Source organism: Haliaeetus albicilla, chromosome 16, assembly GCF_947461875.1.
Source record: "Haliaeetus albicilla chromosome 16, bHalAlb1.1, whole genome shotgun sequence".
Taxonomy (NCBI): Eukaryota; Metazoa; Chordata; class Aves; order Accipitriformes; family Accipitridae; genus Haliaeetus; species Haliaeetus albicilla.
In genome coordinates, this window is record NC_091498.1 from 29,538,457 (window position 1) to 29,558,911 (window position 20,455).

The 20,455-nt window shown below is 42.4% G+C and overlaps 1 protein-coding gene across 1 annotated transcript; it reads left to right on the forward strand.

Annotated features, from left to right (window-relative positions):
- Positions 1 to 66: 66 nt before the first annotated feature.
- On the forward strand, positions 67 to 17,944 carry CCND1 (cyclin D1). The gene is made up of 5 exons (XM_069804110.1): positions 67 to 536; positions 2,319 to 2,534; positions 3,222 to 3,381; positions 8,853 to 9,001; positions 14,546 to 17,944. Exons 1-5 carry the CDS (start codon positions 339 to 341, stop codon positions 14,699 to 14,701), a joined length of 879 nt encoding a protein of 292 aa, XP_069660211.1. The 5' UTR covers positions 67 to 338; the 3' UTR covers positions 14,702 to 17,944.
- Positions 17,945 to 20,455: the final 2,511 nt, after the last annotated feature.

The following is a 20,455-nucleotide window of genomic DNA, read 5'->3' on the forward strand; positions in this document are numbered from 1 at the left end:
TGCATTTGCATTAAACCCCTGCTCTCTATAAGCTAAGCAAAGGGGAAGGACTTGAAGCCTATGGGATGGCTTTAGGGCTCTGCCCCTTGCTTTTGGCTCTCTCTCTCTCTCTTTCTCATTCTCTCTCGTGCTTTGATCTCTGCTTAACAACAGTAACGTCACAGGACTATACAGGAGAGTTTTGTTGGAAGTTAGAAAGTTTTGCAGCCTCCAGAGGGCTGTAGCGGCAGTAGCAGAAGCAGCATCCAAGGGACTCCTGGAAGGGGAAGAGAGGGAGCGAGCGAGCGACTGACTCAGTCCTGCTGCAGAAAAACTGACTCGAGACGACGGAGGCAGACATGGAACATCAGCTGCTGTGCTGCGAGGTGGAGACCATCCGACGAGCCTACCTAGACGCCAACCTCCTCAATGACAGGGTGCTGCAGACAATGCTGAAGGCGGAGGAGACCTGCTCGCCCTCCGTCTCCTACTTCAAGTGCGTGCAGAAAGAAATCTTGCCATATATGAGGAAAATAGTCGCCACTTGGATGTTGGAGGTTTGTAGCTTTCGGCGATTTTTTGCTCGGCGAGCTTCGGCGGCACCGAAATGAATTAAACCAAGGAGCTGCTCCCCCAGCTCCTCCTGCCCCCCCCCCCCCCCCCAAATTAAGCTCCCCGGCGCGGCACACGTTGCTCTGCCTTCGGAGACGCCCGCGTGTAACGAGGGGACGGGGCCCGGGTTTCCCGATCCCCCCGCCGTTATTACCGCCGCTTTATCCCCGCTGCAGCAGTCGGCTCCCACCGCCGAGGGGCGGCGGATGACCGGCCTCGTCTCCCGTTCCCCCTTCACCCCCCCCCCCCCCCAAGCCCCGGTACACGGCGTGCGGGGGGTCCCCCGGTATTTTTTTCCGCCCGTCGGGGACCGGCGGAGGGGAGAACGGGAGAAGGGCCCGTTCGACCGTGTGTTCCCCCCCCCCCCCCCGCCCCCGGTTGCCGAACCCCCGGCCGCGCCGTGCGGGGCCGCCGGGAAAGCCTTGCCAGTTAATTTTTTTTCTGGGGATTTTATTTTAAATTAATATCCTTGTACACGTATGCAAGTGGTTAGCCGTGCCAGTATTACGCGCCATCTTTGTTCTTTTATTTGCAAAGCAAAAGTGTTTATTAATCGGGAGAAAAAATTAAGAAAGTCCCGGGGAGCAAGCCAAGGGTGTGTGTGTGTGTGTGCGTGTGTTGCGGGGGGGAAGCGGGGGAAGGGGGCCGGGGGAAAGAAGGTCGGGGGCCGGGGGACCCCGCTGGGGCTGCGGGCAGGGGGACCGACCGGAGGGGCTCCGGGCTTTCTTGGGGGGAGTTGCAGGGTGAAAGTTTCTTTGTTCAGCGCGAAGAGAGGCTGGAGCTGTGGTCACCCCTCAAAGGCATGCTTGTGCTGCGGCGGCGATCTGCAAGGTCGCCTGGGAAAAGCGAGTGGGAAAGGGCCTCGTCCCCTGGCGAGACACGTCTGGGGGGGCTCCCAGCGGGAGCCCCAGGAGCTGGGCTACATTTTCATGCTTTTTCGGAAGCCCTGGGAGCCCGCGATCTATTTTTAATTAATTTTTGAAAGCGCGGCGCCCTGCCTTGCTCTGGGAAATGTCGCGCCCGGCTGTGCTGCAGGGCGAGAGAGGGAGGCGGTGAATTTTACTTCGGGGGGACTCCCCGGAGCCCCCCAGCAGGACCATCGGCACGGGGCTCGGTAAAGGACCCCCGCCGCTTCATTTTCAACCTTTTTTCGGAGCTCGAATAATTTTTTAAATATTTTTAAATATTTTTTGAAAAGATGACGTCTGGGGAAATGAGGCTGGACGCCACCTTTGTGTCTCGACCAGAGAGGGGAATCGGCAGCACAACAGCAAATTAGATGAAAAAAATAAAAGCGAAATAAATAAATCCGAGGGCAAGCCCGGCTCTGCACCCCATTCCCAGACACGGGGGTTCGCATTTTCCTCCGCTTGCCTCTTTTTTTTTTTTTTTCCCCCCTTTTTAAAAATTTGTTCTAGGGGTTGGAAAGATGGGGACAGACCTCCTCTTCGACCCCCCCCCCCCCTCCTTTTTTACCATGAATCGCTTGCGGATTTCTATCGCCACATTTCTCCCCACTTTGTCACTCGTGACTTTCTCTTTCATTTTCTTTGATGCCTCTGGTTTTCCCTTATTTACCCGTTTTCCCCAACTGCATTTTTGTCTCCTTCAACCTTGCCCTGCAAAGCCTGGGGGGGTGAGGGGGGGAGGGAAGAGGAGGGCAGCGGGACAAGCCTAGCTTTCGCCTATATTAAATTATTCTTCAACGATCTCTCTCCTTCTTCCAGGTCTGCGAGGAGCAGAAGTGCGAAGAGGAAGTTTTCCCCTTGGCTATGAATTATTTGGACAGATTTTTGTCGTTTGAACCCCTCAAGAAAAGCCGATTGCAATTGCTCGGAGCTACCTGCATGTTTGTGGCTTCAAAAATGAAGGAAACTATTCCTCTGACCGCAGAAAAACTGTGCATTTATACAGATAACTCCATTAGACCCGACGAATTACTGGTAATTTCACGTTTAATCACCTCAGGAAAAAAAAAAAAATCCAAAACACCCACCCAAAACCCAACCCAAACCAAAAAACCAACCGAACAAACAAACAAAAAAGCCCCCAAACCAAAAAAAACCCCGCCGATTACGGAGCCCCTCTGCCACCGGGGCAGGCGGGGAGGGGGCTGCCTCCCCTCCAGCGGGGATCGCTCCCCGTGGCCGCAGGAGCTCTAACTAACCCCGCTGGCGGTCCGGGAAGGGAGCGGGGCCGGGGCCGGGGCCGGGGCCGGGGCCGGGGTCGGGGTCGGGGTCAGGACCGACCCCCCCCCCCCCCCCCGCCGCTTCCCCGGCCGCGGCCCTCGGGCTGCCCCGGCCGGACCCGCCGCCACCGCGCTGCCTTGGCGCCCCCTGGCGGCCGCGCTGGGGGCTGCGGCCGGCGCTTCCCGGCGGGGGGCGACCCGGCACCCCCCCTTTCCCTGTCCCCTTCCTCTTCCCCTTCCCCATCCCGGGGCTCAGCCGCGGCAAGGACTTCCGACCCCCTCTCCCCTTTTCCCCCCTCCGCGCACCCCCAGCCGGGGAAGCGGGTTCGGCCGAGAGCTGCCCGGCCCAGCTGCGGAGCGTGCGTGAGCGGAGCTAACCACGTTTTTGCCTCTTCTCCTTCCTCTTCTCTTCTTCCCCCTTCCCTCCCTCTTGTCTTTGCAGCAAATGGAGCTGCTTCTGGTGAATAAGCTGAAATGGAATCTGGCTGCAATGACCCCCCACGATTTCATTGAACATTTCCTTACTAAAATGCCTCTGGCAGAGGACACCAAGCAGATCATCCGTAAACATGCTCAGACTTTTGTGGCTCTGTGCGCTACAGGTATGAGCCCTGCACGTTAAGCAAAGCGTGTTGCTCCCCTACACGCACCTACCCCCCGGCTTATAAAGCTTCCCGTAGCCGTGGTCTAAAGCGAGCTCACAGAGCTGCGGGGAGGTAGTTTAAGCCCCGATTATTGCCCCTTGTTTGCAGAAGGTGGATTACTTTGCAGAGGTAAGTTTTTTCCTAAGATATTTTGCTTCTGAGTTGAGATCTGTGGTGGTGTCAGGGAGGGAGGAGTACCCCCCCTCTTTGTAGCTTAGCCGTGGAGTCGCAGCTCGGTGCGGCACGATTTCTTCACCTCTGTACGCCGGGTTTTATGCGGGGGCTGCAAAAGGCTTACTGCCCCGTACGGGGAATCCCTGCCCGCGTGGATTCATTCTTAAGACAGTTTTTAAAGGCGGAGGGGAGATTTTGCTTGTGAATAGCTCCGCGTGGGGGTTTTAAAACTTCCCTCTTCAAGTTGCCTCTTCCCCCCCCTCCTCGGTGGCTGGTGGATTGGAGGAGGGCCACGCGGCGCGGAGGCTTTCCTGGCACAGGACCGAGCCGCTGCCATCTGCACCCTTCTGACCACGTGCTGTGCTGAAGCCATGTGCAGGGCCGGCCTCCAAAGACGCCGACTGTTCGCTAGGCCAGGTTTGCGGAGGCCTGATCTTTGGTTTCAAGGGCACCGTGTGTGCGCGCGCGCTGGTTCTTTGAAGTTCCCATGTTTGCACGTGGACCGTGTGTGTGCGCATTTGTACGTGTACTGGCTTCACCCACTGAACCCTAGCAAGCGGGAAGGAAAAAAAGTTTTAGAAGCGTCTGTCTGTTCTCCACATCTCGCTGTTCCCACAGGACAGAGTGGAGGAGCAGGGACAAAAGAAATTCTAGAGGGAAGATACTCTGTTTAAACAAAACGTGTTCAGCGCGTTTTCTTTTAGCATGGCGAGACCAATCCAGGAATGGCAAAAGAAGAAGGAAGAAAAAGCGGCCAAAGCAAATGTGCTTTTGCAGTAGCACGTAAAGAGGAATGCCAGATGCTCTGTTGACACTGATAAAAACTTAGTGTAAAGGAGATACAGCACTTTAGTAAACAGTAATATTCGGTAGCAGTTGTGCTAAAAAAAGAGGTCAGGCCTGCATGTGGACTTGAGAAAGAGGTATCCACACTCGAAAACCTCGCTGGGATGTGTGTGGCCAGTGGCACAAATTAATGTTGTGTAGTTTATTTTCCAGAGATGGATTTGGTATAAAAAGATTGAAGAAAGATTGCAGGCGCTCGGAAGAAAAATTTTATTTCACAGAATCGGTCCTACTGCGAGGCCTAAAGATGGAACGACTGAGCCATGAAAGAGAAATTTATAAACACTGGCATCACGCTTCATCTCGGGCCTAACATCAGCATAACGGGCAGTTCGTAAGTTAGATTGCCTGGAATAATGCTCGGTGTTCAGAGCGCTACAACCTTCAGCCAGCCTTCAAACTACCTGCAGCAACATTTTGGGAAAATCAGACATAACTCTTCATGCCACATTCTACCAGATAAGGCTGCTGTGACTTCGAAGGCGAGAGTTGCTAAGTTGGAAGCTTCCTCAGCTGCTAGCTAAAAAGAACAGCTACCCGGCCTCCCCTTTGGATATGGGGATGTTTAACCTAGGTTGTTGTGTTGGCAATGACAGGGATGAAAACAAGAGTAGTTCAAAGGTTGGAGACTTGCTAAGAGTCCAGTACTTTGATCTACTGTCGGTGTTGTTATGTTTCTTTTAGGAAGCACATCCAGAGCCTTTATTTAACACTGCTACACACCACAGCTGGAGAATGGATCAGTAAATGAGAACCATGTTCTGGGAGTTTTACTTAGCTTTTAAAAAAAACAGTGCTGAGCTCACCAGAATTGGGGCCCTCTACAGCTCCCTATTGAAGCTGGGAATATTGCCTGGGGAAAGAGCGCTCAGGAAGGCTGCCACTAGGCTCTGTATTTTTATTGTTATTTTTGGATGTCAGGATTTTCTCTACCTCTTGCTTTCCTCATGACTCCTTTGTTGGCTAGTGAAGATCACATGTGGCTTAAGTAGCATCTGGACTTTGCTTTGCTGTTGCCCGGTTGTGTTGTATTTCCCCTTGCCAAAATGAACCTAGATGGACTGCAAATGCGTTGTGCTGCCTGGATGCTGTGGGGCCCAATCCAAAGTCCACTGGAAATACTGACACTCGCTTAAGTGGCCACGGGGGCAAGTGCAGTATATCCTTTGCTTGAAGTACAGCCTGTGTCCTCTACCGTGAAGGAGGGTCTCCTAAGAAGAGACGGCAAAATAGGCCTTGCTTAGAAAGTAAAACCTCCGCCAGTTGGCTTAACAAGGTGAAGGCTGTAGAAGTGTTTGTAGATGAGTGCGTATGAGTTTGCTCCAGAAAGAGAAGGTTACGCTGCAAGGTGAAGTTGAGGGGAATTCCTTCTAAGCTCCCTCTTCAGTTGCCTGGCTAGTAGAAGTGGATTTGTTTGATTTGGTTTAGTTTCGAAAAATCCATTTTCACCAAAGGACGTCTTTGTGCTGTGGTAGGTTCAGGAGAAAAAGAAAAAAAAAAAAAATTACCAGGGGTTGTTTGAAGTTAACACATAATTGAGCTTAATGAATGGGGCTTTGGCATGGCCGAGCAAGGCAGGGAGAGCTCAAAAGGAAGCAGGCCTCTTTTGGCCCAAGTTAAGACCAGTGTTGAGGGAGAACTGCAGCTCTATACAAGCATAACAATGAATAGCAACAAATATTGGAGCTTCAGCATTTCATTATGTTCCTCTGGTTATCAAAACATACCAGGCTCCTTTTATATTATTATTATTGCTATTATTATTGTTGTTGCTTTCCTCCTCTCGGATGGAGAAAGAAAGATCCCCCTTTGAAACAAGCGTGTTACAATTCTCCTATTCTCTGGCCTTTATAAAATTGGAAGTCTCAAGGTATGTGACCAGTTGGAACCTGTTGCATCTTGCAGCAAGTGATTTATGTTCGCAGTTTTGATTTGCCTCAATGAAAAGATTTTCATTCATAGCCCCCAGCTCTCCAGACGGATGGAATTGCTGCTCCATTTAAAAAGGAAAAGGGGTGACTCGCCTTGTTAGGAATTTTTTTTAAAGCGCTGCAGCGCCTATATGCCTGCTTTGTCCTCCCTTCAGGGTGGCTGGCATTCTTCTCTCTCCTCCCCCTCCTCTCTCTCTCTCTCTCTCTCTTTTTAACAACGCTGAAGTTGTTTATTCTTTTTGGATGAAGTCTCAGATAGGCTACTGGGGATGTGTGCTTCAATTGATGGGGCCCCCTACCCCATTGTGGCTGTGTCAGGTCTAATTCATCTCACCGAAGCCCCCTTGTTCCTGAGCGCTCAATAGCGCAAGATGAGGCGATGGAGGCTGACAATGATGCCACACTCTTCACTTGGGGGCATCCAATTACAGGCGAGAGGGGCCCCCTGATTAATATGCTGAAATTAGTGGCCTCTGCCACAAATAATTCCTTGTTGAGTTGCAACAAAAAGGCAGTCCATGCTGCTTGTCTGGAGTGGTTATAGGGACAGACACAAACTGGTCATTTAAACTTCATTATCACTTTTCCACCTTGGAAAGAATGAGGGTGCGACTATGAATTCATGTTCTTGTTTACTGCTCCGTTTAAAAGAAGAACGCAAATATTAATCCCAAACGTGATCCTGTCAGGACAGGCTCATTAAACTGAAACATTTTGGTCATGTTCTGTTTGTGGAGCTCGGTAAATAGTGTCACGAACGCGCTGCCACCGTACCCCCTGTGAGCAACCCAGTCTTGGTGGAATTCACGCTTGCCTACTGAAATCTCTCATTTCTGAAGTCTACCTGCAACGGTGCGTCAGTATTTCAGTTAGGGGACTGGCTTTGGAATGCATATAGTGTCAATAAGCAGCCTGGACTACTCTGACTTTGGGGAATGACAGAAGCTTGCTAGAAGGTGGGTGTACTTGAATCTGCAGATTCTGAAAAGGGGCTAAACTAAATTTATTTGAAGCACGGTAACATAACCGAGATGACTTTAGATCAAGCTTGCCTTTTCGCTGGCAGCGCATCACAAAAGTTTGGCCACAATTCATCGTATCAGTTTAATTTTGAAGGTCCGTAGAATGCTGGGTGAAATGCCCCTTTGAAGGTGGGTATTGGTCAGGGCTACAATGGAGCGTCAGAGGTATATGAATAGATTCAGAGAGAGGACTTTCTTTCATAGAGTCCCGAAGTCTTTAGTTTCACTGCTAAAACATTTACACAAAAGTTATTTTATCATAATAAAGGAGATGCATGATTTAATACTTAAACTGTTCCACTGAGCCCTCTAAGCTGTCCATTCCTTTGATTTCATTCAAGGGTTTGACAGATGGTTTATATTTTTTCAACCCAGAGGAAGTTGTATTCTGATAAAAGCTGAAGGAATGTATCTCAGGTTCTTGTGTATTATGTGGCATTTCCCTTTCTTCCTCACAAAATTGGACATTTACTTGTGCCACTTACTTCCTTTGTTTCCAGTTTTCCTCCAAGGTGTACGCTGCCACAGATCAAACGCATTCCTGTTCAGCAGAAAGAGTCTTAGCATTAAAATGTGGATTATTCTTATTAAAAAACCCAACAAAACAAAAACCAAACCAAAAACATGCTAAATGGCAGAGATAGCCCCTTAAGGAATCATGGGAGTGGCTTTGTGGAGAGACCTACAGCAATGCAGTCTGGAAGGGGGCCCAGCCTCTTGTCAGCATGGTGTCACATCAGAATGTAACTGATTGTCCGCCAATTCTTGGGACCCCCGTCACTTAGTTATGCCACATTTACATTAAATCCCTGTTGCCAGGATGGATGGCAGCCACTGACAAGAGACTAGGTTGAGACAAAGCATTTTTAAGATGAAACCTTAATTTAAATATGGATTATCTGCCTCCTGACAGGGTTAAGCAGTCTTTCTCTTTCTTTCTTTTTGTTGATGTTGTTGTTCATTAAAGCTATATTCCTTTGAATGTCAGTGCAAAGGTTTCTGCTTTAAGGGGCCCGAGGACTCCTTGTTAGAGTGCACCTAGGATCTGATCATGCGAAACACTTAAGAATGCGAACAGGTTTTCTCAGATGTATAGTGCCATTGACCCCAGTGGCATTATTCACATGAGCAAAGTATTTTAACGTTTGAAGCGTGGGGGCCCTGCTTATGATAAAAATACCTCGAAGTGATGAATGGCCTCCCAGGCTTAGTGCTAGGAAGGGCTACTCTCTGAAGTACAGTTGCTCATGTGGATAAGTGTTTACAGGTTTGGACCTGTAGCAGTTTAGAGCAGGAGGCACCTTTCTGCTCACAATTTTCCCTACCTTTTCGGATGCAATGGTTGGCAGCTGAAGCCATGCTGGTAGAAGAGTGTATGTGTATGGGCAGGCTTCTCCTAAAGCAATCATTTCAGTCTTTTTTTTTTTTTTTTTCTCTCTCTTCTTTCTTCATACAGATATTAAATTTATTTCAAACCCACCTTCCATGATCGCAGCTGGCAGTGTGGTAGCAGCTGTGCAAGGCCTGCATCTGGGGAACACTAACACTTTCCTCTCCTATCAATGCCTCACACATTTCCTATCACAAGTTATCAAATGTGATCCGGTAAGTGACTCTTTCTCTCGGTTGATCTCCTGCCTTAGAGTTTTAAGAATGAATGCCTGCTTACTGCATAGTAGCTAATCTGACAGTAAATCTTGATAAAAGTCAAAACCTCAGAGTGGAGTTTTTGAACGTGTTCTCTTGTGTCCATCCTAGTTATTTAGCTGTCATTATATCCGTTAATAATCTGTGATTACGCTGCTGCAGTTCACCGATAGGAATGCCACATCCAGCTCTAATGTTTGTTAAGAGAGGCATATCTGACAAAGCAAAGGAAACCCTGCATCGATTTAGGACATTGCAGAGGCTGTGTTTCGTTGTAGGTAATTAAACCAGGAGTCTGTGTAAAACAAAACTTTGAAAATAAGACGAGGAAATAGTTACTGAGACCTCGTGGTATCTCTGACCTTATCTTTGACCATTCTTGAGGCCTTTTATTGTGCCAAGTGGTGTGAAAAAGCCCTTCTTAAAAGAGTTCTAATGATCTAATTTGGTTTATTACGTGCTAGACCTGCACAGTAGCTGGTATTGAATTCCTTTTCGGAACAAATGCTTGTCCCACGACTTTCTGACAAGGTAGATGGTCCTCACAGGACTCTCATTTTGCCCTGCAGCTTCCAGGAGATGCACATCAGTAACTAGTGAGCAATAAACCTTTCATGAGTGAATGGGCCAGGAAGGGAGCCTACAAGGAAGACCTAAAGTCAATGATCCATGTCATAATGGTGTGTGAAGTTGGGGCAGAGTTGAGCTTTGTTTTGTAACAATGTGGAAGACCAATAAATAGATGCTTTAAAAAGGTTCTTGTGAGGTCTCCAAGCGCTGGACAATGAGTCAAATAAAGACAACTCTGTGGTTAGCGGCAGAATCTTTGAGATGCTGTTAAATTATTTTACATGTTAATAATTTAAATACATAGAGAACTGTACTAGTCCAGATGCTGCAAAACTAGGTTTCTATAATTGGGCTTTGTTGACAGGAGTGAGTGATTTCTGGAAAGATGAGTGCATCATAATTAATTATTCACAAAAAGAGTATTTTACTTTTGATAGACTATGTGAAACAATTGCTGACAAATATGATACCCCCACTTACTATTTCGATCACCTTAACAATGCCTCAGTATTGAGCGTGTTATTTTTGCCATTTATATCACTGCAGCTAAAGTAATACGGATCCAGTGCTGAAATGTTAAATACTGTACGAACTTCAAATGCTGAAATAAAATGCTGCTCAGTTTGGTATGTACGTGTAATGCTTTTAGCCAGTTTGTGAACAATGTAGATATTTCAGTGTATGGTTGGCCACTATCCAGTGTGAGATCTTTGAAGCAGGTACTGAGGAAAAATACTAGGCTCGCTATCTATTCTGACAGTATCTGATTCAAACAACATTATTTAATCATTCCTGATACAGAGCATTGGAAGTAGATTCTCTCACATCTTGGAGAACAACAGCATGTCCTTACGTGACTTGACTTAGTTGATGACAGAGCTCTTTTAAAAGAAAAGAAAGCAGTTCTAGCAAGAAGGACAGTTCTTGCTTATTTCTTTTTTATTGTCCAGAGTCATTGCAAGGCCACAATTTGTATGACCTGCACTCAAAAGTTAACAGCTTTAAAAGGAAGGAACTTCCCTCCGGCTTTCATTGCTAAATATATTTATGTGTTAGAGCAGCAAGAGTTACAAGTAAGGTTTTGGTATAGGTTGCTACAGAAAATAAGCATCATAAATTTATATGTGTGTGTGTGTATATATATATATACATACACGCACTGTTGTGTTTGTAATTGAATAAGGAAACAGCCTCTTTCACTACTATTGCTTTGAGTAGAGAAGACTGCTTGGTTTCACGCATAGCATGATTCCCCTGCATAGAGAACTTCCCGTAAGATATGCCTATGTAATCCATAGTATCGAATGCTATTCCTATTATCTTATTTCACTAGCAAGTATATGAAGTTTGTTACTCCACAGCGATGGTTCCCCTTGTCAGACCGCACAAATGAATACGCTTTATATTGGATTGTCTTGAAATATTAAGAGCATGCATTATAACATGGCTAACATTCTCCCTGATTATCTATTAGCTAGAGCAGCTGGTCTGTTGGATTTCAGGTTATATAATTACACTTTTTTACCTTTAGTCTCAAAGAAAGCTGAATCTAAAGTAAAATGAGTATCACCTGATCGGAATTCCTTTATGGTTCATGTTTACGTTGGTAGGAGTCCAATTTCCCATTTTGCCTTTGATCAGGGGTAATTAGAAGTCAGATAATCACAATTAGAAGTCTTGGGCTGTCTTCCATCATTCTATTCTTGACCCCATCACCCAAACAGATTGAATTTTACCTGACATTCATTTCCAGGCCAGAAATTTGCTAAACTAGATTAGATTGGGTTTCCATGCTGTCTGTTAGTACATTGGAATTCGTCTCCCGCCTGCCTCTACTCAGAGGCACCTTGAAACATGTGCTTGTTATCCAGAACGGGTCAGGCTGTAACAAAGGATTTCCAAGCAGTTTCTTTTTTGTTGTTGTTTGTTTCCTTTAGTATCTGACCCTGGAGTCTGATCATGTCTACTGTGTGTGTTAAAGGTATTTGACCACATCAGTTAAGCTAGCAAGTCTTTATTTTTTTTTTTTTTTTTTTCACTGAGGAGCTTAATTAATCCAGGAAGGGTTTGTGACCTTGAACAAACTGTGGGCATTGAAAATTTGGGTAGTGAAGCAGAAAAGTTGTTGGGAGAAGTTATCAGAGTAATGCACAAGTTTTGTATTTGTACGTTTCAGTGTTCAGAAGTACTGAGAATGAAAAAAGCTTTGGTGAGGTTGTTCACAGTGAATTTTATATTTTGCAGTTATTTTTCTAGCTCTAATACATTCCTGCAGACAAACTATTAATCTAATAGTCATCTGAATAAGAAATGAACAAAAATGCCTAAAACATATTCAGCTGCAGCTTAAGACATAGTCTGTTCATGATAAATGGTAAAGATTATGTTTTTAAAAAATACAGTTACAACATGCTGTACTCTCAGAATCTCACAGGAAAAAAATTCTGTGGTCAAAAATTACCTTTAAATTACATAGTCCTATGTAATTATTCATGACTGGACTCCAGAGGGAGAAGAAAAGGTATTTGTAGAAATTCTTTTGAATGGTTTTAGTTTTCAGAGCTCAAACACGCTATATGCAAATGGTTAGGATTAAAAAAAAAAAAGGGCACAAAAACCCCACCAAAACATATCCCACCCACCACCCCCCCAAAAAAAAGAAAAAAGCCAGCAATGTTCATTTTGCTCTGAAAATAAATTGGCTTTCCGTTTGGAACACTGAACATGCTACCTTGTTAAAACAGAATTATCCTCAAAAGTGCCTGGATTTGTAAAACCAAAAATCCCTAAACCTGTATCCATGTACTACTCTTTAATACATCTAATTCCAAGTGTGACTGAGGTGCATGGTACAGGACATGCCAGTAGAAGCCTGACAGTCAGGCTTGATCCGTCATATCTTGAGAAGGGGTGAAAGGACTTCATAGAGATCTTATTGTGAAGGCCAGAGGTATGTAGGAGCCAAAGGCATGATGACTTTAGGATATGAGGCGTTTCTTTTTGTCATTTAAAACGCTGTGTGTCTCTGTCAAGAGGAAATATTACACTAGGGTTTAAACCAGAAAAGGTCATAGGTTATGTGTTTTCAGTGAGCTGTAACTGATGGTCTGATCTGCTTAGAGGTAGGATTAACCTCCCTCTCTCTCAGAAAGGACTTGCAGAGAATTGTTTGCTTGGGTTTCTAATCTTATTTTACCCCAAACGCCATGTGCCCTTATTGGTGGCAGAGGAGATTCTTGTGGTAGTGGAATCAGTGAAAAGCTGGTAGATCACACAAGAAGCCTCTGAATGAAGGCAGAATTGAAACTGGGAAATAAAGAAAACAGCAGGCAGGTCACCCTCTCAGGAAAACAACATTCATTCTCAGTCATGCACATCCTAACACTTTTGACGGCAATTTATCATGGAAGACTGGGTTCACCGCAAGGGCTAACACATGTCATAGGTTAAATCAGAAAAGGCAATACTGAAAGGAAACTTCAAAGTCCTTAATACACAGAGTTAAATATGTTGGGAAAAAGCTTACGGTGTTTGTTATAAAGCTATGAGTAAACAGCACACTGGAGGAATTTTGGCAAAATGTCGTGTGATTGTTTTGCCTATTTAAGGCACCATTTCTGTGTCAGTGCAGTGGACATACATGGCTCTGAAGAACACGACCATAACTTGCAGAAAGTTGGACAGGTTGAACAGGCCTTCTCCAGTTCTAATTGCTGTAGATTGATAAGTAGAATTGGATATATCTACTCATGGTATGGTTTAATGCCTGGGGGAAGTCCCCACAGGAGCCGTGATCCTGCTTGGTGCTTTATGCTTTTAATTTATGCCATAGTCTGTGCAAGCGGCGAGGCCCTTGCACCTTCCTGAACGCTCAGGACGATCGTGTGCGCATTCAGCTCTGAGAAAATGCTTTTGAAGCAAGGGAAAGAGAACTCACCCTGACTGTGATTTCAAGGTGAATGCGGTAGCAAACTGAAAGCTTGGCAGCACTTTGTAATGCACGGTTACAAAGTTGTTCAGTGGTGCTTCTGACAGATCTCTCCATTTTGGGGTCTGCAGTCTGGTACATTTTTCTGTTCAGATGCTTTCTGAGTATAGAAATCAGTTAGCTAACTTGAGCTGCCCACTGCTGGACATAGCAGCAGTTGGCAGGCAACTTTGGGCACGTATACCTAAATATATTTATGACACTTCTATCTAAGAACTTCATATTACCAGAACTCAGCCTGGGAAAAAATCACTGTTTATGACTGTCATTTCTAGCAGACTGTTCTGCCAAAGTGTTTCTGTGGTACAAGTAGAAATCGTCGACCAGCTCTGCCGCCAGCCCAGTTTCATGTCTTTGCATCTCCACTCATTTAATTTTGATTGATTCACACTGCTGTCCAGTCAGACTGTTCCTATTTTTTCAAAACATGTAAAGGACAGTGAGGTAAAAGATAGTATGAATGGACTTCTACAGAACTGCTGAAGTGTTTAATGGCACAGGGAGAAAAGTAGTAGTGCAAGATACAACATCTTACTGTGTGAAGGTCCTGCCCGGCTTAGTTACTACATGTGTCACTGTAGCGGAGCGTCCGTCACGTTCAGTTGTAGACCTATGGGCTGAGACTAAGAACAAAACAGCAGTCGTGGTTTGACCAGAGGACCACGTATGGAGATGCTCACCTAGGCTGTTAATTAGAAGATGGCAAGAGTTAGTTGCTGAAGTCTGGATCCAGGCTAGCATCCTGCAGAAAATGGGGTAGCTCATCCAACTCGTCACTGTCCGGTGTTTCTCTTGGTCTTCCCACACTCCTTTCAGTCTGCTGCCCTCCCAGATAACTTGATTGTATTTCTCTTGCTTTTTCAAGAAATGGTATTTGGTCTGTGATCTTACTATTTTTCTAAAGGACTCTGGGTCTTTTTCTCCTTCCATTTAATCTTCTCTAGGATTGTTTACGAGCCTGCCAAGAACAGATTGAATCCCTCCTTGAATCCAGTCTACGTCAGGCACAGCAGCACAACGTATCTTCAGAAACAAAGACTGTAGAGGATGAAGCAGACCTTTCCTGCACACCCACTGATGTGCGAGATGTGAACATTTAAGAGGACTTCTTCTAATGGGTTTGCTTGGCGAGAAAAGCAGACAAAGAAAGGGCATCTGAGAAGGAATCAGCATCAGGATCTCCCCCCCAGAAACCCTTTTCTCCAGGACATTTTTATACCAGAAGGGAAAACCAGTCTTGTTATATTTTTTCTTGCTCTGTCTCCCTTCCATCTGTGACTTCAAACAAACAAATAAACAAAAAATACCCCAAAAACTGTCTTAAAAAAAGAAAAAAATAGTATTTGCATTACCCCCAGGGGTTTGTGCTACAAAAATAGAGGATTTTATACAATAATAATCAACTAGTTTTTATATTAAAGTGTTCTTGTCTGTATGTTGTAAAAATAGGCATTAACACACAAAATGTCTCCAGGGGAGGTATTAGATTTGATTTCTTACATATAAAACAAACCAACCAACCATTTTTAAAGTAGAAGAGGGTTTTTTTTTTAGATAGTAAATGAAATATTCTTTTTTTTTTCTTTAAAAAGCATAGCTTTAACGCAGTTCTAGGCTTTTCTGTATCTTGCTTGCTTATGCATTTAGTCACTTTATAATTCATCTGTAAATGTTTATTTTATTTCCTTAGGTTTTTTTTATCCTCTTCACCTTATAAATGGTTAACATAACCCATAAGTTAGTGTATGTTAGTATGCAGCATTATTATATGTTAATCTTTTTTTGTGCCTGTGGATTGCCTGTGCATAAGGCATTTGTAGGGTTCCAGCTTAGCATTGTTGGGGAAGGCCAATGTACTACTCATACGATACTCTATTATAAAGAGAAACCGAAATAGTGACATAATATATTATATTTTTGTAATCTTCATATTTTTGTAGTTACCTGTGTAAAAATGCTGGTCTGACCCCACAGATATTCAGCCTAATTATGGTCAGGTTCAATCCACAGTTCAGTCTTTTTTTTTTTTGTTTGTTTGTAATATTCTAAAACCATTCCATTCAAAGCACTTTCAGTCCATTAGATATAGGAAATACATTCTTTTATTGTGTGGGAATTTTTTTTTAATGGAATGGTTTGGAAATATATAAGTGCTTGTTCGCAAACTTGGAATTGCAAAGCAAGTGCATTTAACTATGGTGTTAGAGGAGAGGTGATTTTTTTTTTCCGAAGGTTGTGTTCCAGTGAGAGAAATTGCATTCACAAATTGCCAGGATATCTTCCTATCCTTTTCTATAGAAAAGTTGAAGTTTAGAATCCTTTGGTGCCAACTCATCTTTATAAATTAGGGGCCTTAAAGGTTCACATATAGGACACATAGTTTAAGGATTGTCGCTAGATGTTTTACAACTGAAGGTTTTTAAACACTAAAATATATAATTTATAGTTAAGGCTAAAAAGAATATTTATTGCAGAGGATGTTCGTAAGGCCAGTATGATTTGTAAAATAATGCAATCGCCCCTTTTTAAAAAAAAATCTTTCTACCCTTGATGTTGCAGTTTTAACACAGCTTATTAAAGAAAAAAGGACACGCTTCAGAGAACAAACCCAAAACAAAGCAGTCTATTTGGCCCCTTCCTATACATTTTCAAAAGCAGTCTAACCATGAAAAAAACGCCATAGTTAATAGATATGAAAATTGGAGTACTTGAAAGAAGTTCTTATTCCAGTATATGCCCCATTTTTTTATTTAGCTACAAATAGAAAATTTGCACATCTTGGCTATGTATCTTTTTATTATTATTTTAGAAAGTAGCTGAAGGGACGTGGACATAGCTGTTGAAGTTGATGCTCGAGGAGAATGTGATGGTGAAATGTATGTGAGAAAACTGCCGCTAAGGTGTTGATTGTAAAAAAACAAAACAACAAAAAAACAACAAAAAAAAGAAAAAAGAAAAAAAATTAAAAATTAAAAAAAAAAAAGAAAAAGAAAAGAAAAGGAGTGGATGCTCCATTTTTATTGAGCTGCTATGGATAAATTCCCAGCATGGTTTGAAAAAAAAAATTAACATTGCTTTTCTGTATCTTTGTCATTGTGTTTTGCTGCTATTTTGTGGATCAGTTTTTTTTTTTTGTTATACAATGTCATATACTGCCATGTTATAGGTTTTAATTTTCTCATAGAAAATTATATTATTGACATCATTTTTTTGTAGATTTTTTATGTGATCAATTTTTACTTAATGTGATTACTGCTCTATTCCAAAAAGGTTCCTGTTTCACAATACCTCATACTTCAGTTAACCGTGTCTAGACCAGGTTTTAATGTTCGTACACAGTGCCTCATAGTTCTACTGCAAACGGAAATGCATCGAACGTTATTCTGAATGGGTCTCGCGATTTGCAACTAGGTTGCATTAATTTAAAAACAGCAGACATTTCAGAAGATCAAGTAATGTCAGTTTTTTTTGTTGTTATGCATTCTATAAAGCTGGATTCTTTGTCTGATCTGGGGTTTATTATCATAGTAGTTTTAAGCTGTGTTATTAGCCACATTGATATATGAAAGGTGCATTATAATATAACTCTTGTATGCCACCTGATGTGGTTTCCCATCAGTTGGGACACATCATTTGGTATTATAGGTTATCTTCTGGAACTCTAAGTATTTTGTGTGTTTAATCTGTTATGATATACTAGTTTTTTGTTGGTTTTTTTTTTTAATTATAGCATAATGCTAATTTAAAAAGCCTGTAAATCTCATAAATAAGCCAGCTAACAGAGTTGTATGCTGAAGAATAATCTAGCTGTTGCCTGTATGCTGCTAAACCAAAACAGAATTAGAACTCATTTTGAGGCAAATGCAGTTAAGATCCTACATAGTGCATAAATAAAGCATTGCAATGCTACTAGCAGTCGCAGGACCCAGGAGGACTGGATACATTCTGTCCAAATTTCAGGAACATTTCTTACTGCTTACCTCATAAAACACTTCTGTTTGTGGCATCTCTGTGTCTCTGAACCAAACATGATTATTGAGTTAGTGCTTGTTGGTTATATTATATGTTACACTGAGTGGCAGTGTGTACTGCAAATTTCTTTAAAATATTGTATGTACTAAAAGGCCAAATCCAGATAAGTGGGTTCATGTGCCAACAGAGATGCTTTATTTGTCACATTATTATAACAATCTGTAGTAAGCAAGCAATTCAGATTTGTACATTTTTATATTGTACTTATTGGCATCACTGGTCTGAAATGCACATTTTCACCAACAGACCTGTAACAGACAAGTTTCCAGCAAAAAAAACTAAAGTCTAGAAATAAAATTGGTAAAACCCAATGTCTGCTTGTTGTCTTTTTTTTTTTTTTTTTTAATTGCCTTCATGAAATGCTGAATGGTAGTAACTACCTGACGCAGTGAGTAAACCACATGACATTTTCTGGTTTTGACTCCGTGCTTTAATAGTTGCAATGCTGAAAACCCTTTGTCGTTATTTTAGGAAACCGTAGGCGTTTTTAGCAATGGGTAGGCGACTGCCTGTGACAGTAATGTGTATTTTTAAAGAAGCAAAATATTTTTTTTTCTGAAGACTTTCTTTTAAAACATCTAAGGTAATTACTCAGAGTAAAATACCATTTGGTGGTTCTTGTCAATAAAAGGTAAAATAAAGTAGGTGTTGGATGGTACAGAATGCTTGTTTGTATTTATTTATCAGTGTAAGGTTTTGTGTCCTAGAATACCTTTAAAGAAGATAGTTTGTTTTAAAAGCAGTAAGGTTAACCTGCCTTCTTTTCCATCCCTTCCCCTCATACACAGCTTTTGCCTCTTACTATTGTATCACTAAGATAATAAGTAATAAACCTGAAAAATGTAAAAGCCTACTAAAAATACGTAAAAAGGAACTGAACCTACAAGGACAGAAATTATATATGATTTTAAAGTAAGATGAGAAAAAATTATAATCTCTGTCCCAATTCACTTTCCAAAGTATCTCTGAAAACTGGGGATACACATTATCAATTATTGTGAGAGCCAAACACAGCAGAAACAGCTTATTCTTCATAGAGATACTCAACCTTCTAACCTACGTATTTAACTATTTACCCTATGACAATATTTCTGCTGTAAAAAAAAAAAAACCAAAACCACTCTACATAAACCGTCAAGGGCTTGTCTCTCCTGTCGCAAATTAGAAATCTAGTATCTGCCTCCTGAGTTTCCCATGGACTGAACTTCACATTACAATTGATTCTATGCAGTAAGTACAGCAAAGGAAATGAAAATGAAACTCCTGAGATAACACCTAACATGTTAATCATAGTCTAGGGCAAAATAAGTTTGTCTCAGTGCAGTTACGAATAGATGGGAAACCATCTGCAGCAGAAGAATCCCACTTGAGCTCGTATTAGCTTAGTTTCCCAGTCATTTCAGACAGAAACCTGAACCATGTGGCCTACTGTAAAATCATAGACCAGGTAGGTAAAGTAATACCAGTACATAGCATAATCTGTAATTTTTTCCATTCAAAATGGGTAGCTCCTCAATATGGTTAAGTTACAGTGGTAGGCCACCAGGGAAGATTTGTATAGCAGTGAAAGAAGATCTGAAGTATATTCACAGTGGCTTTAAATACAGATTAAGCCCAAGTTTAAATTGGACTCAGTCAAAAATTACTCATTTTTTCCACACGCATCTTTTATCAGTTTTCTTCAAAATTTCAGCATACTTTAAAGAAAAAACAGGAAAAAAACCCAAAGGCTTGCATTTGTATCATTGATGGCTAACCCCTCTGATTTTAAATGTTTGAAAATTGAGTGAAGACATACTTAGAAAATCTTTATTTGGGACAAAAACCTTTTTGCCAATAAAATAATGATTCAGTGAGAAATTTAAACCTGCATTTTGTTGAACATGTTCAGTAGGTTTTGCCTTTCCTATCTGTTTTATAAACTCTATTAAACTGACTGAAGTGTTCTGTGACTTAAGTAGGTTTAAGCCCACATAGTCAGCTCTGTTATTTACATTTTCCTTCTCTCAAACATCATCTCTAAATGCAGACTACTAAATTTGAAAGTTGGGTGAACTATGCCAGTATTACTCACATTGCAAAGGGCAGAAAGACAAGAATGTAGCAAGAAAAACAATTTACTATAGGCTGTAAAAAATATGCATGTTCAGCTAGGCTATGCCGTAGCTTATTAAAGGGAAAAATACTGTATTTTCTTACATCGGATTGAGATGTGTACACAGAAAAACCTCCAAAAGACCTCCAAAAAACCTCCTCAATTCCATTGCTGAATGGAATGATTGACAAGCTTGGACCTTTTATGAACACTTAAATTCACATATTCTTTATTAAAGAATAAACAAGATCTGTTATATGTAAAAACTCGGAATCCACTTACTTACATTCAAGCCTATCTGGCATTTTAAGTGATAGAAGATTCCAGAAGATAGAGGAGAAAGTAAAGCTTGGAGCTATTATTTCAAAGGAGTCATAGGAATGACCCAGGCATGTGGGCTAGATACCCTAATAAAGATTCCTGGCAACATCATTGAAAAGCTACAATGGGACAAAGGCAGTAAAGCTATAAATGATGGCATTTTAATGAATTCCTGCCAGCATAATTTTATGGGAAATGTATCTCTTCAGACAAACATGGTATTTTTACGATCCCACAAATATAATTGATAATAGTAATTGCATTGGCATGGCAAACATAGATTCCCATCTGGCTTTTGACTGAGTTCCACACAATATTCCAATCAAATTATGAGAAAGGGATTGTAAATTAGTCAACTGGATTGCACTGATAATGTGAGACTTGCCAGACTTCTGATTTTGTTCTT

Excerpts from the sequence above, each read along its gene's own strand:
- CCND1 (XM_069804110.1), top strand. The coding sequence starts at position 339 with ATGGAACATCAGCTGCTGTGCTGCGAGGTGGAGACCATCCGACGAGCC. Across the intron at positions 2,535-3,221 it reads TTAGACCCGACGAATTACTG|CAAATGGAGCTGCTTCTGGT; the intron begins GTAATTTCACGT and ends TTGTCTTTGCAG. Across the intron at positions 3,382-8,852 it reads TGTGGCTCTGTGCGCTACAG|ATATTAAATTTATTTCAAAC; the intron begins GTATGAGCCCTG and ends TTCTTCATACAG.